At 44.3% G+C, this 24,463-nt stretch overlaps 1 protein-coding gene across 1 annotated transcript in view; it reads right to left on the bottom strand.

Annotated features, from left to right (window-relative positions):
* Window positions 1-22,703, bottom strand: part of CPLX1 (complexin 1) — a 107,566-nt gene extending 84,863 nt beyond the window's left edge. Inside the window, exon 1 of the mRNA XM_010565470.1 lies at window positions 22,602-22,703. Within this exon, the coding sequence (XP_010563772.1) occupies window positions 22,602-22,632 (31 nt within the window). The 5' untranslated portion in view covers window positions 22,633-22,703. The remainder of the gene's footprint in view (window positions 1-22,601) is intronic.
* Window positions 22,704-24,463: the final 1,760 nt, after the last annotated feature.

The following is a 24,463-nucleotide window of genomic DNA, read 5'->3' as shown; positions in this document are numbered from 1 at the left end:
GTCCAAGACATAGCATTGTGCTTTTCTGGGGTGGAAAGAAGCTACTGAAGGCTTCATTACTTCTCATTCTCTGATATTCATGATAAATTCTGTCAGACAGATCTGTCTCTATGTATTCATAGACACCTCATCCAGGAATCTGCCAAGATATTGTGTTGGTATGTGAGCAAAAACTGAGCTGTAAAAGGCAACCATCATCTCCATGTCCACTTTGCTCAGCAAGGGACTGTGCTGTCATTGCTATGACACCCCACCTCACAAAATGAACATAGCACATGACCCAGATGACAACTATGCTCAGAGCTGAAAAGGTAAGAGCCACAGAAGGACAAAGAAAGATTCACAAAGCCTTTTCCCGAGTGCTAAGGAAATTCTAGATTGTTGGTTGTCTCAAAAATGCCAGTGTGCTGTGTGCCTGCAGTAACAACTAAAGCTTCCAAGCCATCCATTCTCCCAGTTATTTTCCTGATTTCAGGAGCACTTTAAGACAGATTACTTACCATGAAAAAGTAAAAAGCAAAAGAAAAGCACTATTTCTCTTTTCTATTACTATCTTATCCCTTGCCTTCCTTGCCTCACCACAGTGAATTATAAGCAAGTTCATTGTCTAAATGTGAGAAAGGAATTTTAATTTTCTGCATGTGCAAAATTTTGTCAGGGATGACACGTGAAAAGCTGCAGGTTAGGATAACTTGTAGTGTACAAGGCAGCCATGAAAAGTTGGATACCTAAGTTTCCTCAAATCAGTCCTGCTGAACATCAAATCTAACTGGTGTTTTCTTTCCCTTGCACCCTGGTAATTGAACTGTAAACTGACACTTTTGCATCCAATCAAGGCATCCTACCAAATGTGCTATAGCACCATGTCAGGAGAGAGAAACTCAGGGTTCTCCACCAAAACTACTCAGATGAGGGAAATAGGTAAAAGAGTGCTGCCAACAGTATCATCTACCAGAACTCATATGCACAGGCAAAATATTAAGGCAAAAGCTGGAACTTCTCTGCTTCAAAAGAACCAGAAGCCACGTTAGTAGTATTCCCCACAGAAATTACTTTTTGGCTGTGACATGCATACTCGCAAAAATAAGCCTTTAGTAAGGACACTGTGGCCTGCAGAACAATGTGTCAGTAATGGGATTTTCTCCAGGGGAGAATACCAATTCGAAAGGCACGGCCAACACAGTCCCCCTGAGACTCTCCAACAGTTTGACAAGGACAAGTGTGGGCTACAGACTGTGGCTGTTTTATAGGCAAACACCATCTGTGCTTACCCCACAGAAGCATGCTAGCACCTATAATGAACTAAATTTGATCTTGCAACATCTTCTCCATGGAACACGTCTCACATCTGCTGAATTTAAATCCATGAAATTCATTTACATTGAAACATTTCTGTTCCCAATAGCACAATGTACTACCAACCTGGAAAACCCTTTCTAACATACCTTGGCTAGAGGAAGACAAGAGAAGCCAGTTCAATAACCTGCACAGAATACAGATTTTGGCAGGGGGCGGAAGGGGGAAGTACATGTGCATTACACTTACAGACAGATTTTCCATTTTTAATGTCAGAAGTATTCTTACAGCTAGCTTAGGCAAAAAGCCAAGACTTGGCATGTCCCAAACCCCATTCTTATACCCACTGCTTTACAAAGATCCTACACTAAAATTGTTATACTGAGTTGGAGAAGAGAGGAAGTCTGAATTCCCAGCCCATTACAGTGTTTAGTGGCTTAAGGTATGATTTCACCAACTGGAGAGTCTCTTGGAACTTCTTTAGGTCTCATGGCCACCCACATTCCGTATTGATATTTGTGCATACTCATGAGTCTGGTTTTACCAGCTGAGGCAGGGGGTTATGAATAAATCTGTGCTGGCAAAGGTGGGGAGTTATGTTACACCATCCTCTTCTTCTGAGAGCAGACATCCAGATATTTCTCAGCTACGACCTTTAGCACTGCAGTCATTCAGTTGCAAAACTATGAATGGTCCAGAGTTTCAGCTCTCAGGCAAGTTAACACACAGTTTCTCTGCACTGGGGCATAGGGTAGGAAAGCAAAAGTAATTTCAGTTAACCCATGCTACCTCTGCAAAGCACAAGCAACCCTTCACGCAGAAGCAATTTGCTCCATACAGGTGGCTCTCACACAAAGCACTGCACAGGAAAGATGCAATTGCCCATTTTCTGCTCTTTTGTAAACACTTTCCCTCCCCAGCCTCAATCATTTGATTTACCCATCTGTTGTCAGCACAAGAGCTGATCCTTTTTCTCCATTTTTTCATTGATGCTAATTTCGCCAGACTAACTTAAAAACTGTAAGCAACAACAATGATAATAACAACAGCAATAATAGTTTAAAATGATCAAGAGGGAACTGTTCCTTTCATCCAAAGGCAAAAAAGATGGAGATAGCTAACATTTCTTTTTTTTTTTTTTTTCTTCAAGAACCTTCTTTCTAACCATACAGGTGAAGCTATCATCCGGGTTTCTATCTCAAGCCAGCCTTAGATTTAAATGAAATCAGGTCATCCTACCTGAGCAGGTCAGGGAAAGAATAAACAAGTGAGCCCTAATCTAATTATACCCAACACATCCTTTTTGCTGCAAGCTTAGCAGTATCACTCAATCTTCTTTCTAATTTCTGGGGGTGTTGCTGTTAATTCTTCATATTGCCAGCAGACCATGGGCAGAGAATTGAGAAGTGATGGAGTTTTCTGAACTGTTCATTCATAGTTATGCTGCTGTGTCTTTCTTAGGTCAGAAAGGTAATTATTTGCTTAGGTCACACAGCATTTTCTATCATTCCTTAACTGACTTACTGACTATTTAGAGACACCTTTGCAGAAATACAAAGGTTTCTGGCAGGTAGGCAAATATCAATTCCATTTGTTTATGAAGGTTGGCCTTGCTCTTGTATAGCAAGAAAACTGTACAGAGGTTGTACTCTTGATTGATCAAATTCAGTTACTGATCAGGATCAGAGCTACTGCTTTCAAGAGTCCCTTTACTACAAGAGACTTTCAGGAGTCTTTGCAACTCTGCTCCAATGGCACAACAGTGCTATCCCTCCCAATATTACCCTGTTCCTTTCACAAGTCTTCTTAGACTCCTAGCAGACAATGTGGATTTTGTCAGTGAGGATATGATTTCCACTTTTGATTATGCAACCATCTTCAGCAACAAGTTCTTGAATGCTTGAGATGTGCACCGGGAATCATGTCTCTCAGAAGAATTCCTTTAGGTGTGGGGTCATGGGAAAAAAACAGACCTCCTCACTGCAGGAAAACCAATGCATTTCCCCTGTCCCATGGACTTAAATTCCAGAAAATCAGCTGAGAGAACAAATGAAGGTACAACGAGCAAGATTCAAAACCATCAGAAAGAACTGGATCTTCATGCAACAGGTAGCAGGCTGGTGGAACATGTGCACAAAGTGCTGTGGACACTGGAAGGTGCCACAGGTTCAAGGACAAGCTGGACAAGCTCATGGTGGAAAATTCCACTGAGGATCATTAAATACAGAGAAACTACTTATAGCCCAGGAAGCCCCTGGACTAAAAAGAGTGAGAGAGATGAGAGAAAGTTAGGCAAAGTTATTGTTTTGCCCTGTACTTAAACTTTCATAAAGTATCTACCTTTGGCCAGTACTGGAAACAGGATGCTGAAAGAGGCAGACCATTGGTTTGATCCAGTGTAGACCTGCCCTCCTACACATATTTCTGGCATATTGGATCCCAGAACAGTAAAAAGGCCCTACTGTGAACAGATGATGTGAGACACTGGTGAAACAAACAGTGTGAACTGCCCACACCACACATAGTATCACAAAGGTCTGTGCTGCTTTGCTCAGCCTTTTCAGAACTCAAAAAACCCTACATTAACTTCAGTAGTGCAGGATGTAGGCAGAAATCTGCCTACCTCTTTGCAGAAAAGGACAGCCAAAACTAGCATCTAAATGACAGTAGGCAACAGCTTTTTGGTAAGATTTTCTAAATATTATGTATCCTAGTTACACAAATGGACAGCCAATGAGTTGCAAATTCCCCAGTAGAGTCTGCCTAGTACAAGAGTTTTTTAATTCCACTTTTCAAGTGAGTAATTTCCAGGAAAAATCCTAGAGATTTCAGTGCTGACTGCAATCAGACCCCTTATCTTTACAATGAGCATGATTTATAGCAACTTTATGCTGATAGCCCTCACCCATCATTACCACAACCAGAGAGAGTGTGTCAAAATTCTGTATTCACCCCAAATTATACATCACCCAGGTTTTCCATCCAATGGTTTTGAGTCTTTGCTTGGGACTTACAGAGGCAAAAGGCACAGAGTGCTCCACACAATGACTTTCACAGCCTTTTAAACTCTCCTATTGCTTTGGACAGCTTATGAAATGGCAGGGTTTTGTTTATTTTGAATGACAAATCCAGTTCAATACAAAATCCAGATTTGGCGGTGGAGATCCAGTTTTACAAGACCAATGAATAACAAATTTTTGTCTCTATTCAAATCCTGTATCAAATTAATTTTTGACCTGAACACATAGAAGTTTATGCCAGTTACTCCTCTTCAAGGAAAGTGCAACTGTGATGGATAGTCAGAAAGATGGGCAGCATCTTATTCACAGCAGCTTCAGGCAACTGTTCAAGGGACCTACTCCCACTGTACTCTTTTTTTCAGCTCCTGTAAACCATATTTCTCTTCTTGTGAACATGGCATCTCAGATACTTCTCCCCATATCCTCAATGCTCATCTTCATTATGTTGTCCCTGTATAAGATCAGCCCCTTCTTGGTTGTGACAAGAGTTCTGAATTTGTCTCAGAAGCACAACTGATGATCAAGTTGGGAAGGACAAAGCAAAAACAGGACTGTCACCATTGTTGCTCCCACAGACCAGCTACAGGTACATCCATCCTCTGCTTGTCTTGTCAGATAACTTGCCTTTGCAGTCACACAGCTGAGAGTACCAAAAGAATTCCACCATATGACATCTTATTTTCATTGTTGCCCTGGGGGGGGAGTTTCTGGTTGTGTTGCACTGTCTCCTTGTGTGGCCACACTCTATGGGAAGGTGTAAGTACACAGAAAGGGCAGTGGGGATAACAAAAACATAAACAGACTCGTAGGAAACATATCCTTGAACTGCTTTCAGTTTAACAGCTCCAGTTCTAACTCCAGTGTGGGCCTCTTGGACACACCATGGAGCAGAAAGTCTGCTGCATCTCTGTGCTTTCAGCTTATCATTGATTTGCCAAAATAGTATGGCTGTGGAAGACAATTCCCACAAGAGAGTCTAGAGGGAATTTGTCTGGTATCTGGCTGACATCCTGAAGACTTCCTTCTAGCTGTGGAAGTGACAGCTATGCGAGTGGTCTTTTCCTCCCACTTCACCTACCTCAACTTAAGATGTCTCCAGTGCAGAAACACTCCCTGCACTGCTTCAGAAAAAAACTCTCCTGCTTGTTGCTATAATTTCTCCAGGTGACTGGTATACATATGCAACACTGAAAAAGTTAAAGGGAGCCACAGCACATAGAAATGGCTCATGATAGTTATGTCTTCCTTTCTATCAAAATACAAAGCAATGTCCCTGAAATATGTGAGACCACATCCATGTTGCCTCTTGCATACTGAATCAAGGCTCAGATGCCTCCTGCTTTAAATGCTACACTTTATGAACACAGTTCTCCTTTGAGAGGACTTCCATACTGATAGAAGGCTTTAGTTTGCTCAAGAAAAGAAGACCAACATCCATCAAACCAGGCTGAAGACCACACAGAGGGAGGTAACATGCAATAACCTGTTCCTTGCACCTATAAAGGGTGCAACGCATTAGAAGACTTAACACAGATATTAACTTGGTTTATTGACTTGAGTGTAACACCAATCACAAACTTTATGGATGCTTTGCCAGCTTTATTCTCTAAATTCTAGAAGATTAGGGACATGTCTCAGTTCCAGGAAACCCACAGCTCCAAGGCAGCTAATAATACAAAACCAGTCAGATTCCAAATTCTGCTGGCAGGATACCTCCTTGTTCCTCTCAAAACCTTCTCCAGTCTCACAGCACCTCTCCTTGTTCCATTTGTCTACCAAGTTTTAACAGGGGCAAACAAAGGAATAAGAGAGTAAACTGTTGCAATGAAGCTGTAAAGTGGACTGCTGGGTAGCAGACATGAAAGCAAGAACAGACCTTCTTTTTGCAAACATTCCAAGCCAACCTAAATCAGGTCTGTAGCTGTGACCATTTAGGGCCTTCTCCCAGGAAGACAAACCTAATGGGATCCATCTCAGCTAATACGGACATCTAGCAGATGTGGTAAAGGGACATTGCCTGTGCTCTCTCCATTCTCCTGAAATGGGAGACCTCCTCTGGGAGGTCCCTTAGAAGCTCAGCTAATATTGCTTCTTTGAGGGGACCTCAGAATCTGTTAGTTAGGTGTGTTAGTTGTATCCATCAGTGTGTTTGCAGAAGCAAGAATAAAAAGGCTCCTGGAGACTACTTGTATTGCTTTGTTAAGTCTGGAATCTGATGCACAACTGATTTGCTGTCAGGCTGGAGGGATGTGCTACAGAAGGGTGTTCTGCAAGGTGTAGTCCCCATTTTAATTAATGCTTGAATGACGACATGGACACTTAACCCATTGTTGCAGTAGTGTAAGTGTAAACTGGGTAATGTAAGGAAGTAAGAGATGCACGTCTTGTTAGGAGACAGAATAATACTTTGCATTACCAGGCAAAAAAACAGCAGCTTTCAAGCACCCCAGCCTTTCTGCAGTTCTTTATCTGGATGATGACAAGCTAAAATGGGCTGCCACACAGGCCAAAATTAGCATCACAAGTGCTCTCAAATAATGGCATGAAACAGACAGGGTGCAAAACCAAAGTTGTTTACCAAAAGAGGAATATTCAAGTGCACAAGTACAAGTACACTCCCTGCAAGGGAGTGGGGACTCACTGGCAGTTCTGCTGAAAAGGAAACGATAGCGATCTAAACTACTGTCACAGCTAAAGCATGGAAGACACTAGAAAAATGAGACTAGATTAGGTTTTGTCCTGCCTTTACAATTATTACAAGATCATGATGAGATAGAAATCAATGCGATGTGCCAGGAAATAGCTCAAATTGCAGATAAAGAGAAGAGCTACTAAATACAGCTCTCCCTCATCCTGACATAGTATGAGTGTATCAGGCAGCAAATCATCCCGAAGTTCCGAGTGATTGTGTTCTGCTAAAAATGTTTAAATGACCTTCACCCTGTTCCTTTTACTGGTGGCCAGAATATATGCCAATGCTGTATTTCATCCTTAACTAGCAAAGAACTACCACATATCCTTTTAAAGACCTCATTATCAACTTTTGAGCCAGAGAAGGAACACAAGCTTACTCATAGGACAAAGTTGTAAATGTCCCCCAGAGGTGATGAGATCTGCTTGACAAAAGCACATTTTTAAAATGTTACATAATGAAACAATCTGTAGTTAAAATGATTTGTGTTACTTTCCATTGTCAAGCTGGTCTATCTAGCAGAGCACTGTAATGAGCTTGTTCAGGAACTTCAATGCTTCAGCTGGAAAGTTACACAGATGAGTCTGTCACAAGTTAATTAAGTTGAAGTTTACATAACGATGAACAGCTTTTCATGACAAATATATTCTTCCACCAAAACCAGTTCAACCCTCTGCCTCCTTCAATGTTGTGGTGGCTTACTGGTTTGCAACACACATCCATATGTCTGTGGTTGTCCTTATCTGTCTGACAGAGATCGCACAGCAGTGAAACCATAGCACCGTTGTTTTTCAGATAGGTCATCACAGCTGAAGTCCAGCCTACTTCTGCCATGACACTGCACTGGAAAACTAAAGGCCATGCCCCAAAAAGCAGTAAGAGCACCACTGGCTGTTCAATTGGTTTCCTCTCACACTTTGTGGCTACAGGCACAATCTTGGAAGAAAGGCATGTTGGGCTCAGGCATAAACTCTGCACTCATCAAATGACTAAATATAATCATACTGATACACATAAATGTCAGTGTAGGTATAAGCCAGATTGAGCTTGTTAAAACCCAGAGGCCTGCTGACAGTACATGGACAGTGTTGAGAAAATGTCTAACAATTAACGGCCATTTGAGACCAGAAGTCAATGACATGTCAGGAGTGAGAGCTAAAGAAGAAGTAGCTCTTCTTCTGATAGCAGGCTAAGATGATGGTGGACAGTAAGAAGAAAGCTCTTTGCTCATAGCTTCTGTTCCGCAATATCCCCTCTGGTTCCCAGAATATGCTGTGGAACAGATAGGACTTCCCACATTGCCTGTGAAAAATTATGTAATCCAAGAGGCCAGAAAGGGAGAAAAATCCCTGCATAGGCAATTCTCCCTCATTTACCAAATTGGCATATGCTCATGACCACAGAGTCAGCCAGAAGTCAGCCAGGTCTGTGAGTGGCTGATTACATGTGTTGTGCTCTCTATTCTTGAGCAGCAAAGGTTGCAAGGGTAGGCCACTTTCTCGAAGGAGAAGACAAATTAAGCCAGTACTCCCTGCTCCTCTCACTGTCCCAGTATGTGCTCCCTGGTTTGTTTTCAAGGGCATGGGAGTGGATTTGAATGACAGAGAAAAAAAAACCAAACAAAAAACACAACAAACCCTGCTCTGCTCAACACAACTAATTCCTTATTTTTTAAAGAGCAGTTACTGCCAGTTTTAATACATGTATTAAAGACTGACTCATGAGTTGGCCCCCTTACAAATGCTTTGTAGTTAAAGAGAATGGGAATAGGGACCTTGTTAAAGTGAAAGCTCTGTTGACCATTTTGCATTTCAAGCCAGCTACCTCTTATCACTTTCTCTATTTGGTTGTCTAACTAAAAGGTTAGCAAACATGAACAGTGAGCATTTGCCAGAACACGAGGAATCTCAGGTCTCTCTGCTTGAACCTTGAACTGAATTTAACTACTCAGAGACTGTCAGTGATATAATCATGGCAAGTCTTTTCGATTTCTTGGTACAAACTTGCACATGGAATGAAAATTATGGGAAATGGTGCATAACAGGGATTGTTCTGCTACCTCTCAGCCTACTGTTCTCATATAATGAATATAGTCAAGGAAGGGTTCCTTCTTACTCATATTCAATGCCCTGTACAGCAATGGTACTCCGCAGTTACTGTGTACACACACTAGTAGGAGGCACAGAGAGGTCACCCTCTCAGCAAGGCTAGTGGTTTATCAAAGCCAGCCTGGTGGTTTTTCAGTGTGGCAATGAACATATCTAACAGATGGAGAGGGAGAGAAAATGCCCTCTCAGCACAGAATGGCTCTTCAAAGGGTGCCATGGGCTTTCTGGGAGGAGAAATCTGCTGGAATTGAGGTTGTGAGCAGGCTTCATCCACTGTGGTCCATGGTGCAGTACACCCAGCAGCAGTACAGAGTACCCGACTTGCACCATATGAACAAGGTCCTGCGCTTACTGCTGGAAGCTCCAAAGCATGCCCCATGCATAAAGGAGCTCATTGTCTCCCCATCCTAGGTCACATTTCTGCCAAAGGTCACCATGGTTTCTCATTGAAGCCAAGGCCGGGTCTTTCTCAGGGAGAGCTGCACATACATTGCCCCAATATAAATTGCTACAATTCTGCTGTGAGTCCAGTTCATCACAAAATTACCAGGTCAACCATGTCATCAAGAGCAGAGATAGAACCAAAGCTCACTGGATGAAAGTCACTGATAGCATTAACCCCTATATGTATGCTCCACTGACAGTTCACCCCAGGTCCTTCAGCAGCACCATGTGAATATTAGCCTTGTAATCCAGACTGCTGAGCTGTGTAAATTAACAGGGTATCATTTATTTGTCCTCATCCTCACTGCTGGGCCCAAGAAGCACCTGGCTTAATGGCAAGTACCAGAACTAAGGCACATAGCTGCAGGGAAGAAGTCGCAGCAGTCTAAAGAAGGGTAACAGGTTATTGGTGGATAACTGGAGTGCTGAGCCCCCAGACAAGTTTTGTTGTTTCATTTCCACACTTCCATCATTGTCCTGATAAGAGGTCACCAGGAAGAATAGACCCTAGCATTTCTATGAAACACAGACAGCAGCTCTGGCCTTACCGAATAGCATTAGCAAAATATCAGTAGCTTCATGTTGTTACCCCCTACTAGCTGCACCATTAAAAACGTCTGCTCCTAAGGAATACATGAGAAAGGGATCCCCAACAGTGTCACGTAGGCAGACAAGGGTGATTTACTGCTCTGTGCAGGGTGATAACATGGGCATGAATCACCAGGTGCCTTCAGAGAGCAGCTAGACAGGAGCTTGCATGACAAGGAGGACAGGCAAGAAAGCATTATGAGGGCCAAGCCTACCTGCCCTTCTCACATGGACTAAAGTACTCCTGATCCTATGGGAGTGACTAAACAAAACAGATCCTCTCTGTGCCTCCTCATGGCACTGCAGCAGTCCTGAAGTAGCTGAGACAAGTGATGCCAATGAGATCCTTCTGCTTAGCACTGTGTATTAGACTAGGAATACCACACAGATAGTCTGATCCTGGTGGATACATCTGAAGAAACAGTTCCTAAGCTCTCCTGTTAAGTGGTTTTAGTGCTATCTTAGCACCAAAGTGAAACAAAGAGAGCTAACACCCTGACAGGAGAGTTCATGAAATGAGGAAAATAAGACGACTGTAAGAAAGCCCAACGTCCATGATAGCTATTGAGAGAGGATGGAAAATTAACCATGAAAGTCAATATAAAAGCACAACATCGAGGAGATGCTGAAAAACATCTGAAATCATGTGTAAGTGTGTCTCAGATGCTTTCAAATTTCAAATGGCACTCAGATCATTTGAAATCAAGTGTGGCCTTCCCTTTGACGTCAGTCATCTTTAAGTCAAGGCCTTCTAGAGCCTTCAAGGCCCTCAAATCACATGACTGGCTTTTAGCTTCTGTGGTATCTTTGATGAATCCTTCCCATTGGAGGAAAACTTCCCTACAAAGATGAACAGCACTTCATTCTTACAAACTGTTTGAAGAGAGAAGAGTGTGATCTTTCTCTTTTGCTCAAAGTGAGCTGCACTTGGAACAGATCTGGCTCTTGCCATAACCAGTGAACTCAGCCATCAGCCTGGTATAGTGTCTCCCAGAATATTTGCATAGTGCTTTCTTACCAGCCCACTCCTCCCCAACACAGGGAAGTTCAGCACAAATACAAGAAAGAGGATTTTCCCAGGCCCTTCTCCCTGAGCTCTTTTCTGATCCCTGAGGAACTTCTTTAAGCCCCAAAGCATCAAAGGCAGATTTTGGCACACATGGATACTTCTTTCATGTGTTGCTGAAGCCAAATGGAAATCCAGGCAGGTTAAGGAGAGCATTCATCTCACACTGTATAGAACAGACTTTGCAGGTCTGAGACCACTTTCAGAGACTAAAGTAGTAAGTGAGCAGCAAGACAGCACACTACAGCTGAACTTGGGTAATGGGACTTTCCAGAGGAGGAATGGGTAGGCTTCGTCTGTCCTGCCATCAGGAAATGTATTTACAGCATCAGGTTTCCACACCATCAGAGACAGAAATAAGAGCAGAATGCCAGCTGCCTTTTCACCTGGCAAAGTTGTCATGCTTGAATGTGAAGATGGAAACAGCGTGAAGGCACACTGCTCAGCTGCAGGTGATGCGATAATACAGCAAGAAGTCATGCTAGGTATCCAGCCCAGAGACAGAAGGTACTCCTCCCACCACTTAGAGTCCATGCATAAATCTGGTGCTGGGTTCCATCCACAGCTTCATCCCTGCTGCAGAAATCTACCTAGAGATATCTACCTAGGAGTGCAATTTGACTTTCAATGTCTTCAGGGATTAAGAGCTCTCATTGGATCCTTTCCCTCCTTGAACTTCATGGGAAGAGGAATTTTAATTTCCAGGTTGTCCTGCACTGAACAGATTTGCTTTTGTTCTGTTCCCTGAGCTTTAAGTGAAAGGAGAAAATAGATGAGGAAATGAACACGACACTGAGACAATGACAGTTTCCATTAAATACAGTATTCTTTAGCATGGACCACGTGTTAGCTGGCTGTCATGTCCTTAACCTAAAGGATAATTCTGTTACCAAAGACCATGTAGGATGGGTTGTTTTCAGCTGGAGTTTGGTCACCTCCTGTGCAAACTCTACCTGGATGACTTATTTGGCCTCCTGATGCCTCTGATGATTTGTTAGAGAATTTGCAGGTGCATTAAAATTATAAATAATGTACGAGTGTCAACATGTTTTATATATTCACTTCAAACAAAATGTGAACTGTGCTGTGACTGCATTTGCTGACTTTGGGCTTATTTTGGATTTAAAGCTTATTTCAAATCTTTTATAAATTAGACCATTACCTTTTTTTCTTGCCACAAAATGCACTTTTCATTGAATCATTTTTGCATTCCTTACTGCCAGCCAAGGTTATTCTGTGATGCCTGTCACCCAAAAGCTACTAAAATTAATGCTTGTCAGTTAATCCCAACCGTAATTTCCAGGTAACCAACAAGGCAAAAAATAAATTTCTTTATCAACTCCAGTCTCTTTACATCTGCTTTATTCCCAACTGTACCACAACCAGTTATAACTGAGCTGCAGTTTAATCAACTAAGTGGGCCACCCTGTGAGGAAACAGGAAAAAAAAAAAAAAAAAGAAAAAAGGAAAACAGAAAGAAGAAGAGAGAATCTAGGTCACTCTGTTCTTAAGACAACAAAATAGATAATTGCTTCACTCCAAAGCATCCATGCTGCACTTGGAGTATGTTTGACACCTTATGTAACTAATACCATCTCTAGGTTAGCCAGCCACTTCCTAATAATGTGTCACAAATGCCTCTTCCACACACATCCAGCAATGGAGATGGTATATCTGACCCATCCTTTTCAGACTGTGTGGAAGCAAGAAATACTGCAACCCATGAGATTTTGAGGGGATTTTTGTGAGTTTTTAGGAGAAGGGGAAGAAAAACTCTGTGATTATTTTACTTGCATCTGGAAGAAATTAGCAGAAATGCTGGTCTTCAGCTGCTGTAGACTGACAGATCTCTGTCAAAAAAGACATGTTTAGAACAGCTGAAAACTGTAAATTACATTATGCTGTATCAGAGCAGTGCCTGTGAAGGCTCAGGATCCTATTGTGCAGAATCAGGCCCTGGGTTTCACTGGTCATCCAGAGCCTGTCTCTGTTGGGCTAGATTAGCTCAATTGATCTCTTTTAATTTGGACTAATTTTTTAAGCACATAAAAAGGACCTAATCTTCTACAATACCAAGCAAAATACACACTAAAGTGAGCCCTAAATAAATATCAGACAAATAACCACATAAGAACCAGTAATAAGACAGCATGTCTACAACTGAGAGAAAAAATAATGGGTGTTCTTAACTCAGGGTGGCTAATTCACAATAGTTGGCTGGAGTTAAAACAGCATGGAGGCTAACATACCCTGCCTTTAACCCGGGGAGAGGATTCAAGATGGAAAGCAGAGTTAAAACTGTAGCAGCTTTGTCTTCACTCTAGCTGGTGTGGAAGCAGAACACTCTTGTCTGTGGTGATGATCAAGAGGATGTGTTTTACCCACCTATTTTAAGCAACTGTTAGCGCAGCTGCCAGCATAGCAGGAACACGTATACTGTCTTGGAGGAGAGAAACTGAGGTCAAAGCAGAAGCAGTACCACCTGAAAAGTTTTACCAGATGACAGTTAAAAAGCAAAACCAGAAATCCCAATCAAGTGTCTTAGCCATGAGGCAAGTCATTGTCTGCCTGACAGGAGAACTCAGGCCACATGACCAGAAAAGGGAGCACCTTGACATGGTGTTCAGAGAGATATGCATTGCACTGGGATCTCTGCCTGGCAGAGTGCTCGCTGGCAATACAACAAGATGCACAGTCAGCAGAAAGGGATGGCACATTCCTCTTCTCTTCCAGAAGCCAACAGCTTGTTAAGGGAGTGATCTGGTGTCCTACCATCTGTGTGTGTGCCCTTGCTGAAGGTTTCCTTTGGGTAGGCACTCCTGAAGTTATCAGGCAGTTTTAAGGAGAGTTATCAGCTGTGGGGACAGAGCCTCACAATACTACAGGAGACATTTGAGCCCAAGGGATTCAGTCCTGCATGTAAAACACGCCTCTTTTCCTGGGTGCTAAGCCAGCATAAGGCACTCTCCTGAAGCGCCTAGCTGGGTACAGATCTAAGTCATATTAGAATGCGAGCCTAAGTCCAGGATATTTCCAGGGTAGAGAGCAGGAGCATAAAGTGAGGAGCACAAACTGAGCCTAAAAATCTGCCATCACAAGTAAAATAGTAAATATTGGTGCTGAGAAAGAATAGCTTGTTCTCACAACTGTTCAAAACTGGGAGGAGATTCCAGGGAAATATATAGTTCTGAAATTATTTATTTCTGAACTGTAGCGTAAAACAAATGAACAAATGTACTGAAAACAGCTGCTTCCATGTGAACTGCAGGCAGAAGTTCCCATGGAGGGAATTTCAAGCTATGCTTGTCATGTGAAACTCAAAACCTCTGCCAGGCGGAAACACCACAGTTGGAAAAATATCAAGTGTAGCTGTGAGCTTGCTTCACTCAGAAGCAACCTGACCAGCTATTCTAGAAATTACTTTGTAAATCCACCAAGTCCTTTGAAAAAAATCACTTTCAATCTGATAGTTGATTTCAAATCATCCTTGGGGAGCAGTGAGGTGATATAGCTGGCAGACCTCTCCTCCTCTCATACAGACACAACAGGGCTAAAAAGTTTTCAGAAAAGGGAAAATTAATCACAGCTCTGTGACAACCTTCTCCAGAGCGGCACACTGCTCATTCCCACTGAGCTGGGCCAGACCCCTGGACCCCATCAGAGACCATCACATATTGTAACAACATAAAAATTGAGCGTAAATACTAAACCTCCTTTAAAGACAATTTTGTTATTATGGACAGTCTTACAGTGAAGAGTCAAAGGTGTTGTCTGCTTTCTATAGAGGTACTCAGGACAGAAAATTATTCCTGCCTCACTGGCCCTATCTCTCTGGGCATGTACAACTACACTGATAAATTATTTGAAACCCATCTGAGACCCAGCTTCCATTTCTCCCTGCTTCCCCCAGCAGCAAGCTCCCCCAGCACATCTGTCCTTTTCCACTATTCAGAAACACTCTTCTAATTCCTGATTCAAGTATGTTCATGGCCAATTTATTCACATGTCCTTTACTTTAAGTAGCTCTTCCTTCACTGCAGTGTTTACCTCTCTCATGTATTTAGAGAGAGCAGTTGTGTCCCTTCTTAACCTTTTTCCTCAGCTTTTTAATGCATCTCCATGTAATTATAAATTTTCTCTTTCATGCTCCTTTTAATCTGTCCCTGTGCGGCTTGGCTGACATGGAACAGGATCTGCTGATATTTAAACTGTGCAGTAAGAAAAATACAGAGGAGAAAGCTGCAATTGTCATAAGTTTTTTAAATATACAAAATGAAAAAAGAAAAAAAAATCAAAAAAGACTTGTCTATTTCTAATGGGGACTGGTGTTTTTCTAAACACTCTCCCAAGTAGTTTTATTCCCAGCTAGAACTGTGCCCAGGAGTTGCTATGTTGATAAGCTGGCAGTTACTAAAACCTCTGAATATTTTCTCTTTTGCCTCAATTTTTTGTTTGTATTTTGTTTGTTTGGGTTTTTAAAATAAAACTTATTTTATTTAATGAAAAATTAAATCTCAAGGAAACTGCAAAGAGAAATTGGTTCATTCATAAAGAACAAAACATTTCACTCAGTAAGAGCCACACATTGATTCAGGGAAGAGTGGCATGCTGTCACAGGTTAAAAATACATCTGTTTGGATATAATGTCTTAGTCTCATGCAGTCTTTCAGGTTTGTGATGAGTCTTTCTCTTCTTGGTTGCCGAGAAAATACAAACTGTGTTTAAAAGCTTTTCATGAAAAAAACATGTTTTAGTAAAACCCTTCCAAAGTCCTCTTGCAAATTAAAATTTTAATACATGCATTTTCAAGGAATTTAATGGACACGTACACTTGGGACAGGCACTGGAACAGAGACCAGGCAGTCCCACACAGTTTCTGCCCCTTCAGGGGACATGCAGAAAGTCTCACACTACATGCAATAACATGGTGGGAGGGAGGCAGAATGAACAAATCATGCTGCAAAACCTTAAGTAGCTGCTAAGAAGCTTCATTCTTGTAGGTACTGACAGATTGAAATTGTAAAAAGATACACGCCAAAGTCAGCAGATTAAATTTATTGTTTGTATTAATACATTTCTGCAGTGACAGCACCCACCCAATTTGAATCAGCTCATTTAAAACTGCAGGGCAGGGGGAGGAATCAATTCTCAAATTGCACAGTGTGATCAATTTCTCCCTAGTAGAGAGACACAATTTGTTTACGGTATTTTGTTTCTAGCACTGTGATTTGTACCAGTGATAGAAAGGTCACTAGTAACCTTTGCCATGTCTGTAATTGCAGCTGTTAGCCTTTAGCAAACCACATGATCATCTGCTCAGCAACCTGTGGAACTTTTCAGCCAAGCTTTACATCATTTGAGACCCATAGTCCATCCACTAAAGCCAACCTGCAAGAAACAGAACTGACTATATGTGACGCTCTCACAGTCAAGCTGTAGGTGAGAAAATAAGACAGCAACCAACATAGTTCTCAAAGCCATAACTTAGCAAATGTTTAAGGTTCTGTGTAGCATTGAGCAAGCACTTCATTTCAGCACATGGAATGAGTATACAAAGACAGTGCAGAGTTGCAGCCTCCCAAAGAGGAGCGTCCAAGGCTAAGGAAGAGAGCCCTCTGCCCCACCACTGAAAGAGGAGAGTCAAAGAACTTGGAAGAGCCTCAGCATGCTGCATCTGCAGCTGTTGGAAGTGAGAGTAGAAATTCTGCAGCTTTGAGGGACTAATGTCCCAGAGTCCTTAGCCATTCCTCACAAGACTTTCCTTCCAGCCCTTTCACGAGCTTTGTTGCCCTCCTCTGGATGCATTCAAGTACCTTAACATCCTTTTTAAATTGCAGGGCCCAGAATTGCACACAATATAGGCAGAAGTTATCTGAGAACAAAGGTGGATGGTCCCCCAACATCTACCACTTGCTACAGTGGGCTGGAGATGTCCTGTGTCATCTCAGATTCTCCAGTCTGTGATTTGGAAGCACCTGCCTGCAAAATTAAAGACCTTGTGTGTCACAGGTTTCAAGGATTACAGGCAAAATAGACCCCAGAAGTAAATACCAGCACTACCTGCTGGCACTACAACTTGCAGTTCTGCATTACAGTTTCTCTCCTGCTCCAGGACTTCATAAATTAACATAAGCAGTGGAGAACAGTCTAGCTGATGCATGAGGTCCCAGAGCAGGAGGGAGGCTCAGCAGAGAACTGCAAATGTGAGAAACAAGTGGCTGAGCTGGGGGAGGAGAAGGCAGGAACCACTGTGTTTATTTCAATGTCTCTTCCATCGTGGACAGGTCTGCATTGCCTCTAACTGCACTCAGTCTCACTGACTTCTCCAGGGAAAATCAAGGACTTAACCCACACATCACAAGCAAATAAAGTGAGAAAATGAAGCAGCAAACTACACACTTCATAAGCCACACAGAAGGCCACTGCTAAGATGTTGCTAAACACTAGTACAGTTCCTATTCAGACTTATCTGGCATTCACACACACTCACATCTTCACTAATGTAAGCTTAGCACAGGGGCTGCTTTTTCAGAGCTTATGGACAGTGACTTAAATCCCATTATCTTCAGGAGGGTTTAAATCTCTGCCTACCTTCGAGAACAAGGGGACTCCCTCTGGACTGTTTTGTGGTGTACCTAGCTGAACCAAAACTGCCAGTAATGGACATGAAATAGGCAGTCCCCCCCTGCTGGCATATACCAGGTGGCAATCTGGTCACATTTGTCTTCTGCCTACAGTATTTTAAGAATCTGTATGAACCAAAACAAGTCTCCACTGAATCTTGACAGAATGAACGCCAAGCAGCAGTCCTCACTCTAAGCTGCTGCCAATAAAACAGAAAATCATGTCTGTAATATAGCTCAGTGAATACATATCCAGAAACTCAAATGTACCCTTCCTCCTGATGAGGCTTGCATTGCACAATGAATTCAAGGGGTACTGGTAGCATGAAGAAGAAATTTAGACAGTACCATTCATATGCATCATTATTTATGAAATGAGTTACATGATCTATCCACAGGCTGACGCTAGAAAAAGTCACTATTTAAGGCAGGCATCCCAGCTAGACATTTCTCCTATACATGGCAATAAAAGGAGCACATCAAAAAGGGCCCTGCGCAACACCATATAATAGAGTTAGAGCTATTGTGTCTTCCATATATCCATACCTTCACAGCATTCTGGTCCGCACAATGCTAGTTTCTGCTGTAAGAAATCTCTCTCTTCAACCACATCATGATCCCACCTCAAACAAATCCTCCTCACCTTCCCATGAGCTTTTCCCTTTTCTTTTTCTATATGAAAATGTCTAAGACCCTTGGCCCTCAAGGCCCTCCTAGTAATAGGATGACAGCCAATAGAGCTTCATTAAGTTTATTGTCTTCTACTTCAGCCCAGTTTCCCTATTTGTCCAAGCCACCAGTGACAGTGGAAGTGAGACAGTGTAGTATGAGAGGTGTTAATGCACCCTTTGCTTTCACACAAACCTATGGAGAAATAAACATTCCTCTAGGGAATTCCTCAATTCCTCTAGGGACCATTTCAGGTCCTCCACTTTCAGCTTTTTGCTGGGAAGTCATACACCTCAGTCATGATGACAGTGCTCCAGAGCTCTGTCCTGGCTTGGTAAAGAGCACTCCTAATGTAAAATGCAATCATGAAATCACTCTGGTTGTCTTCATTTAGCAAACTGTCACAGGAACAGCAGAGTGACCAATCACCCTAGGTACACACACACCTATGTCTGTCTGCTGGTGTAGCAAGGTCAGAGGTACAAATTATCCCTTTGCTGTCTCTTACTTCTACGGAAGAAGCAGCAATTTTAAGCCTCTAGGCTTCCTCTTGCAATTTTCTTCTTGTTGTCCTACACAGCTAATCAACATCATGACTGCATTTCATCTCTATGGCTTCTGTCACTGTCAGACAATAAACAGAGTGGCTTTCACACAGGGTGCTGAAAGGTCTCAGGAGCACAGAAAAAGCCACAGAAGCAAATTGGCCAAATAAGCTAATATTTTGTACTGCTTTTCCTGGACCACAGTCCCCACTGCTAATGAAAGGGTCAAGGATTTTACCTTGAAGATGCCAGGGATTTGCAAAGACACATTTCAAATTTGTCAACCACCAGGCAAAGACTCTGCTGCCAACACCAGCAGCAAAGTCCCAGTGCTGGCAGCACAGCAGAGGACGGCCTTCTACTGCACAGAAATAGCAGGCTTCCGCAGGCTGCCTTTAACAACAAGTAAGGGAAAGAACACATTCTACTTCAGCAATACAATAACCTGCCAAACTGATTTCACAAAACCTAAATCCCCTAGTCACACAGACTTCCAAACAAAGCAACTCTACACAACATAACCGCCTTTCCTTGCTTGCTAACTTAGCTCACCTACCTTTCAAAACACCTCATTGCTTTCTTCCCATCTGACTGGCAAAACTCCAAGGAAAAACAAATCTGATTGTCCTATGCCGTTAGGGACACAGGAAATGTCTTCAAGGATTGCTTCAAAGGCAATGGGAAAACTCCCACAGGAACATTCTGCTAAGGCTACTGTTTATTGTTAATTAAAGAGCGTGAGACATCCTCTTCCTCAATAAGGTGAGTGAGGAGGTGGGAGAACAATGCTGTTTTCTGTCCAGTACCTCCTCTGATCACCCCAGTATGAAGAAACCTGGTCCCAAAGTTCTCATATGCTTCACAGCCCTGCAAAGCTCTGTCCAGCAGGAAAAGGGTAAAAGCACCCCACCTGCAAACTGTTTTCAAATCCAGGCTCTTAGCTACCACAAGCTCTGGCCTAAGCCCCGCTTTGGTGCTGGATGCTGGAAAGAGGAAATACCATACCTATAATGCTCAGGCAAGGAAACCAAATTGGCCCTCGGCCTTTGTGAGGTATCCGCAGCTGAGATAGTGAAAGGGTTAAGCTATCGTAGCTGTAGGTGGTCTGCAAGCAATATCTATAGCAAGTCTGATTCTCTGTAAATTGGAGGCAACCTTACTGACAAAATTGCAATATTTTTTCTTCTTTCTTCCAGGAGTGCCAGAAGAGATTTTGAGGATGGGATAAGAAATTTTGCACCATTCAAAAAATCCCAAGCAGATAGCAAAATTAATTCAGAGGTGTTCTGGGAAAAGCCACATTAAACTAAAATCACAGAGCCATGAAATCCACAGGAAGATCTCCCTGAAAGTGGGGATAATGTATCCTAGCCAAAGCAAGCTTGTCGTCGAACAGAGGTTTGGTGCTTTGCTCAGTTCGGGCATCTCCCTCTGGATGTTGGAACTGGAAGACAAAAAGGGTTCTGGCCCCATATTAAGGAAACAAAATGTAACCTTTGGTCCTTGGCTTGCTGTGCCAGTGCAGCCAGATTGCATGCTCACATCAGCTTGGTCTTTATCTCCAGTGGGAAACAAGTGCCTAAAACCACTTTTACTATCCATGCTACATTTGCTCTGAGAGATCTTGTTTTTCCTCTTTGAAACTATTTCTAATTTAAAAATAGATCTCTGCTTAATAAATGAACATTTCCTGGATTTTACCATTCTGGAGAGACTTCTCCTTTATTGAGTAAGTGGGCAAGTTCCAGACACATTTTGCTAAAACATTAAGTCATCTGGCAGAAGAGCTGGTGCCCTGGGCAGCATCTTGACAGACATCAGAAACTCAGGCTTCACCAAAAGATGCTTTTTTGAATTTGCCTTCTTTTGACCAAGCACCTCCTATTATAATGCAAATTCTGATCCTGGCATGCAACATTATGTTAGAATGAATGCCTGCCCAGAATAAATGCTGTTAAACACAGGCAGACACTGCTTCCAACTCAGGTTAGTCTCTAAGCTGCAAGAAAAGGCATGCATCTCAGCTATTACTCCTTTGCTGCAACCCTCCTCCCCCTGCCTTTAACTGCAGTCTCTAAGCAGTTATTTCCCTTCAGTGGATTCACAGATCTCCAGCTGCAGTAGCTATATCTCCAGTTTGCAGGTACACTTGTTCATTTCTGTGCAAGCAACCTTATTTACACCATAGTGAACAGTGCAAAATTTGCTCTTCTCAAAACTATTTCTCCTTCAAAACAAGCACTGAAGAATAATGAAATGTAACACTGCTACCATATGAACTGCTATCTTCTCAGATAGGTATCTTCATATCTTGCTATTTTGTGCCATCAAATTAGACACTTTCTTCTCCAGTTTGATCTTCCCATTCAAAACACCCCAAATAAAACTTGGGTTGCTTGCTCTATTCTTGACTGTGAGAATTTTGCTTTCTTGGTGAATAAAAAAAAATACAGTTCCTTTGCTTTCAAAGATGAAAATCATGTTTCCATGCCATGGAGAGTGTCCCCCAGTAAATGTTGAAGCTGCATATGACATCAATAACACCATGCATGAAACATTCCCACAGTCCCATGACTCTATAGTTTCTCCAAAAAAATATGAATGGAAAATGCACACATGAGATACAGTACAAAAGAGAATGATCAGAACCACTTCATCGACTTCCTCTGAGGACAACTATTCCAGTTCTCAGGAGCAGCCAGCAGAGCAGCCAGCATTCAGCATTGTCTCAGTGACAGCTTTGTTTTGACTGAATGTTCAGGCCAAGCAGCCCAGAAAGGCAGCATAACAAAGGCAGCATAACAAAGGAATCTTATTTCCAAATACTTCCGTGTTGTTTGCAATTTCTCCCCGCCACACCACTGCCTTTTCTATTTCCCACCATTAGGTTAAAACAATTCATCACACATGGAAGGAAATATACTGAAACCATAAAAGAGGTTGGCTTCAAATCCAGGTGGCATGTGTGGGGGATACTTTATTACTGTTTCCCTGCTTATTGTGGCAATATTCTTATCAAAAATAACTCTCCAAATACCAGGTACAAAAATTTCTGCACTGGCCCTTTTTTTGGACAAGGTCTGGCCAACATTTGCAGAGAGGATGAAAAGGGTGCTCATACAGATACACAAAATGCTACTCTTTCTTTGGGTTTACTCTGGCTAAACCTGTCTGCAGCCTTTGTAATACCTGCCTCAGTGGCATGGCATGAAGCAAAGCAAGACCTGCACGCTGTACAGCAGGATATGCAGCCAGCTGGTCCGGTGCCAGATTAGGCAAGACGCAGGGCCTGCACACCTTTTGTGGGAGGTCTCTCCCCTGCCGTGGAGCTTTGGTCGCTGCTTGTTGCTGCCCTCTCCTGCTCAGATTCTTCAAACACTTGGCTCTGGGATCATGAATCAGTGAAAGGCATGCTCTTCCGGGTCCCCAAACAGCTCTTCCAGCTGCAGACCCCAGCAGAGGCTCATAGCAGCCATCCCCTCTCTTGCCAGGTGCAAAGGGGATGGGGTGGGGGGGAATGCAAGGCCCCTTATATGCCAACCACACTTACCTCCTAGAGCTTGTTTCATAACAAAGTCCATGGTGATGGCTTAGGGGTGCTGTCCACCTTCACAGCTCACATGCACAGAGACCAGGAATCCTTGGAGGGCAGCCTGTGAAGAGGCACAATCAAAAGAGGAATAGTGTCTCTAGGAGGAGAAAAGGCTGATGCCGGGTCATTCTCACCTCTCTCCCCACAGCTTTCCTTCCCTTGCCTAAGTGCAGGCAAGTTTCCAACCCCCCATCCCTGCAGACCTGGCTATGCAGGACAAGGCACCTGGGGAGCTGAGCTGCATGCTGGCGGGTGGGGAACGGGCAGCAGGAAGAGGAGGTAAGGGGACACGGCTGTTCCCCCAAGCAGGGCAGGTGGCCGCGAGCGAGCCCGGAGGAGCAGTGCGGCTCCTCCCGGCTTGTCTGCTGCAGACGGGCAGGAAGGCGTTAAACCTTTGAACTTTCTCGTTTCACCGCCTGCCTCTCGGCCCCTCGGTTTTCGGAGGGCTCGCTCTGGAGTGACAGCTCCGCCGGGGACCGCCAAGGGGGCATTTGAAGGTGAAGCGCTCAGCAAGTGCCCGGCAGGGCAAGCGGGGGAAGTTGGGGCGACTTGGGTGCGGATGCAGCCCAGGCGGCGGGATGGAGAGCACGGATGCGCGGCAGGCTCCCCCGCACTAGCCCTTCGGAAACCTCACCCAGATTGCCCCCAGCGCAGTGCCAGCGAGAGCTGCACCTCCCCAGGAAGAGCCGGGACGACTCAAGGTTGAGACCGGCCGGCCCCAGGTGCAGCACAGCAGCCCCGCCGCGCAGGCTGCTGCCTCCCTCTGCTGGCCCCGGCCGCGGGGAGCGGCGGGCTCGGCTCAGGGGCAGGCTGCCCCCCCTCGCCCGGCACCGGCTCCGGTGCCGCGTCACAGCCGTGCCGTGGGGCTGCGCAGCCCGCCAGCACCTGGGAGGATGAAGGCTTCCCCCTTCCCTGCGCGCCCACACCCCACCTCTCCTCGCTGCCCTGCCTCACGTCGGCCGGCACGGCACAGCCCGCCCGCCCCGGCGCCGATACCTTGCTCGGCGGCGGGCGCTGTGCTGAGTTGAGCCGGGCCGGTGGCAGGTGGCTGCGGCGGCTCCCCTCCGCTCCTAGAGGCTCCGGCCGGCGCCCATGTGCCTAAGGGCTGCCGGGGAAGTTGCGGATGCGAGGTGAAGGAGAGAGAACGAGTCCAGAGCTTCTCCCTACTTTCCCCCGCGCCCCCCTTTTTATCACAGGATTTCCGGACCATCCCACCGACACGGTCCCTCCTTCCTCCTCCCCTCGTTGCGGGAGCTGGGCTCTCTCCCTCCCCCTGCCTCCGGCTCCCCCGCCCCTTCCCTGCACCGCCCTCGCCCCTCGATGCTCGCCGCGGAGGAGGTCCTCAGCGCTCCCCAGCCCCTCAGAGGGTTGCGTGTGTTTGCATGCGTGTCCCCCACCCCATCCCCGGCTGTCTGCAGCAGCCAGGTGTCCTTGCGCTTTGCTGTAGGGGAAGGAGGGGAGGTCGTCAGCCCGCTGTTGCATTTAGCAATTGCTTCCTTGCACCTTCTCGGGAGTCAGTGTGTGCGCGCCAGGAGAAATCTCTGCAAATACTGCTTCCTGCAAAAAGGGGAGGGTGGGGGCGGCGATCCGCGTCCTCTGTTCTGGGTCCTTCCCGGAGATCCCCTCTCATCCCCTAGGTCCTGGAGGGAGTTGGAGAGGTAAGGAAGAAGACAGGGAGGGAGCAGAGGCTTTTTCTCCCTCCTCCTTCGCCTCGGATTTTATTGTGGCCGGAGAACCATCGCCAGTTGCTCGGCTCAGTTCTCTCGCTATCCAGTGGTGTTTGCAGCCCAAGAGGAAGCTGGGGGTGGGGGTGGGGGCTG

Source organism: Haliaeetus leucocephalus, unplaced genomic scaffold (genome assembly GCF_000737465.1).
Source record: "Haliaeetus leucocephalus isolate CR32 unplaced genomic scaffold, Haliaeetus_leucocephalus-4.0 Scaffold192, whole genome shotgun sequence".
NCBI classification, from domain to species: Eukaryota; Metazoa; Chordata; class Aves; order Accipitriformes; family Accipitridae; genus Haliaeetus; species Haliaeetus leucocephalus.
Note: the sequence above shows the minus strand (reverse complement) of the source record. Positions and strands in the feature narration are given on the sequence as shown.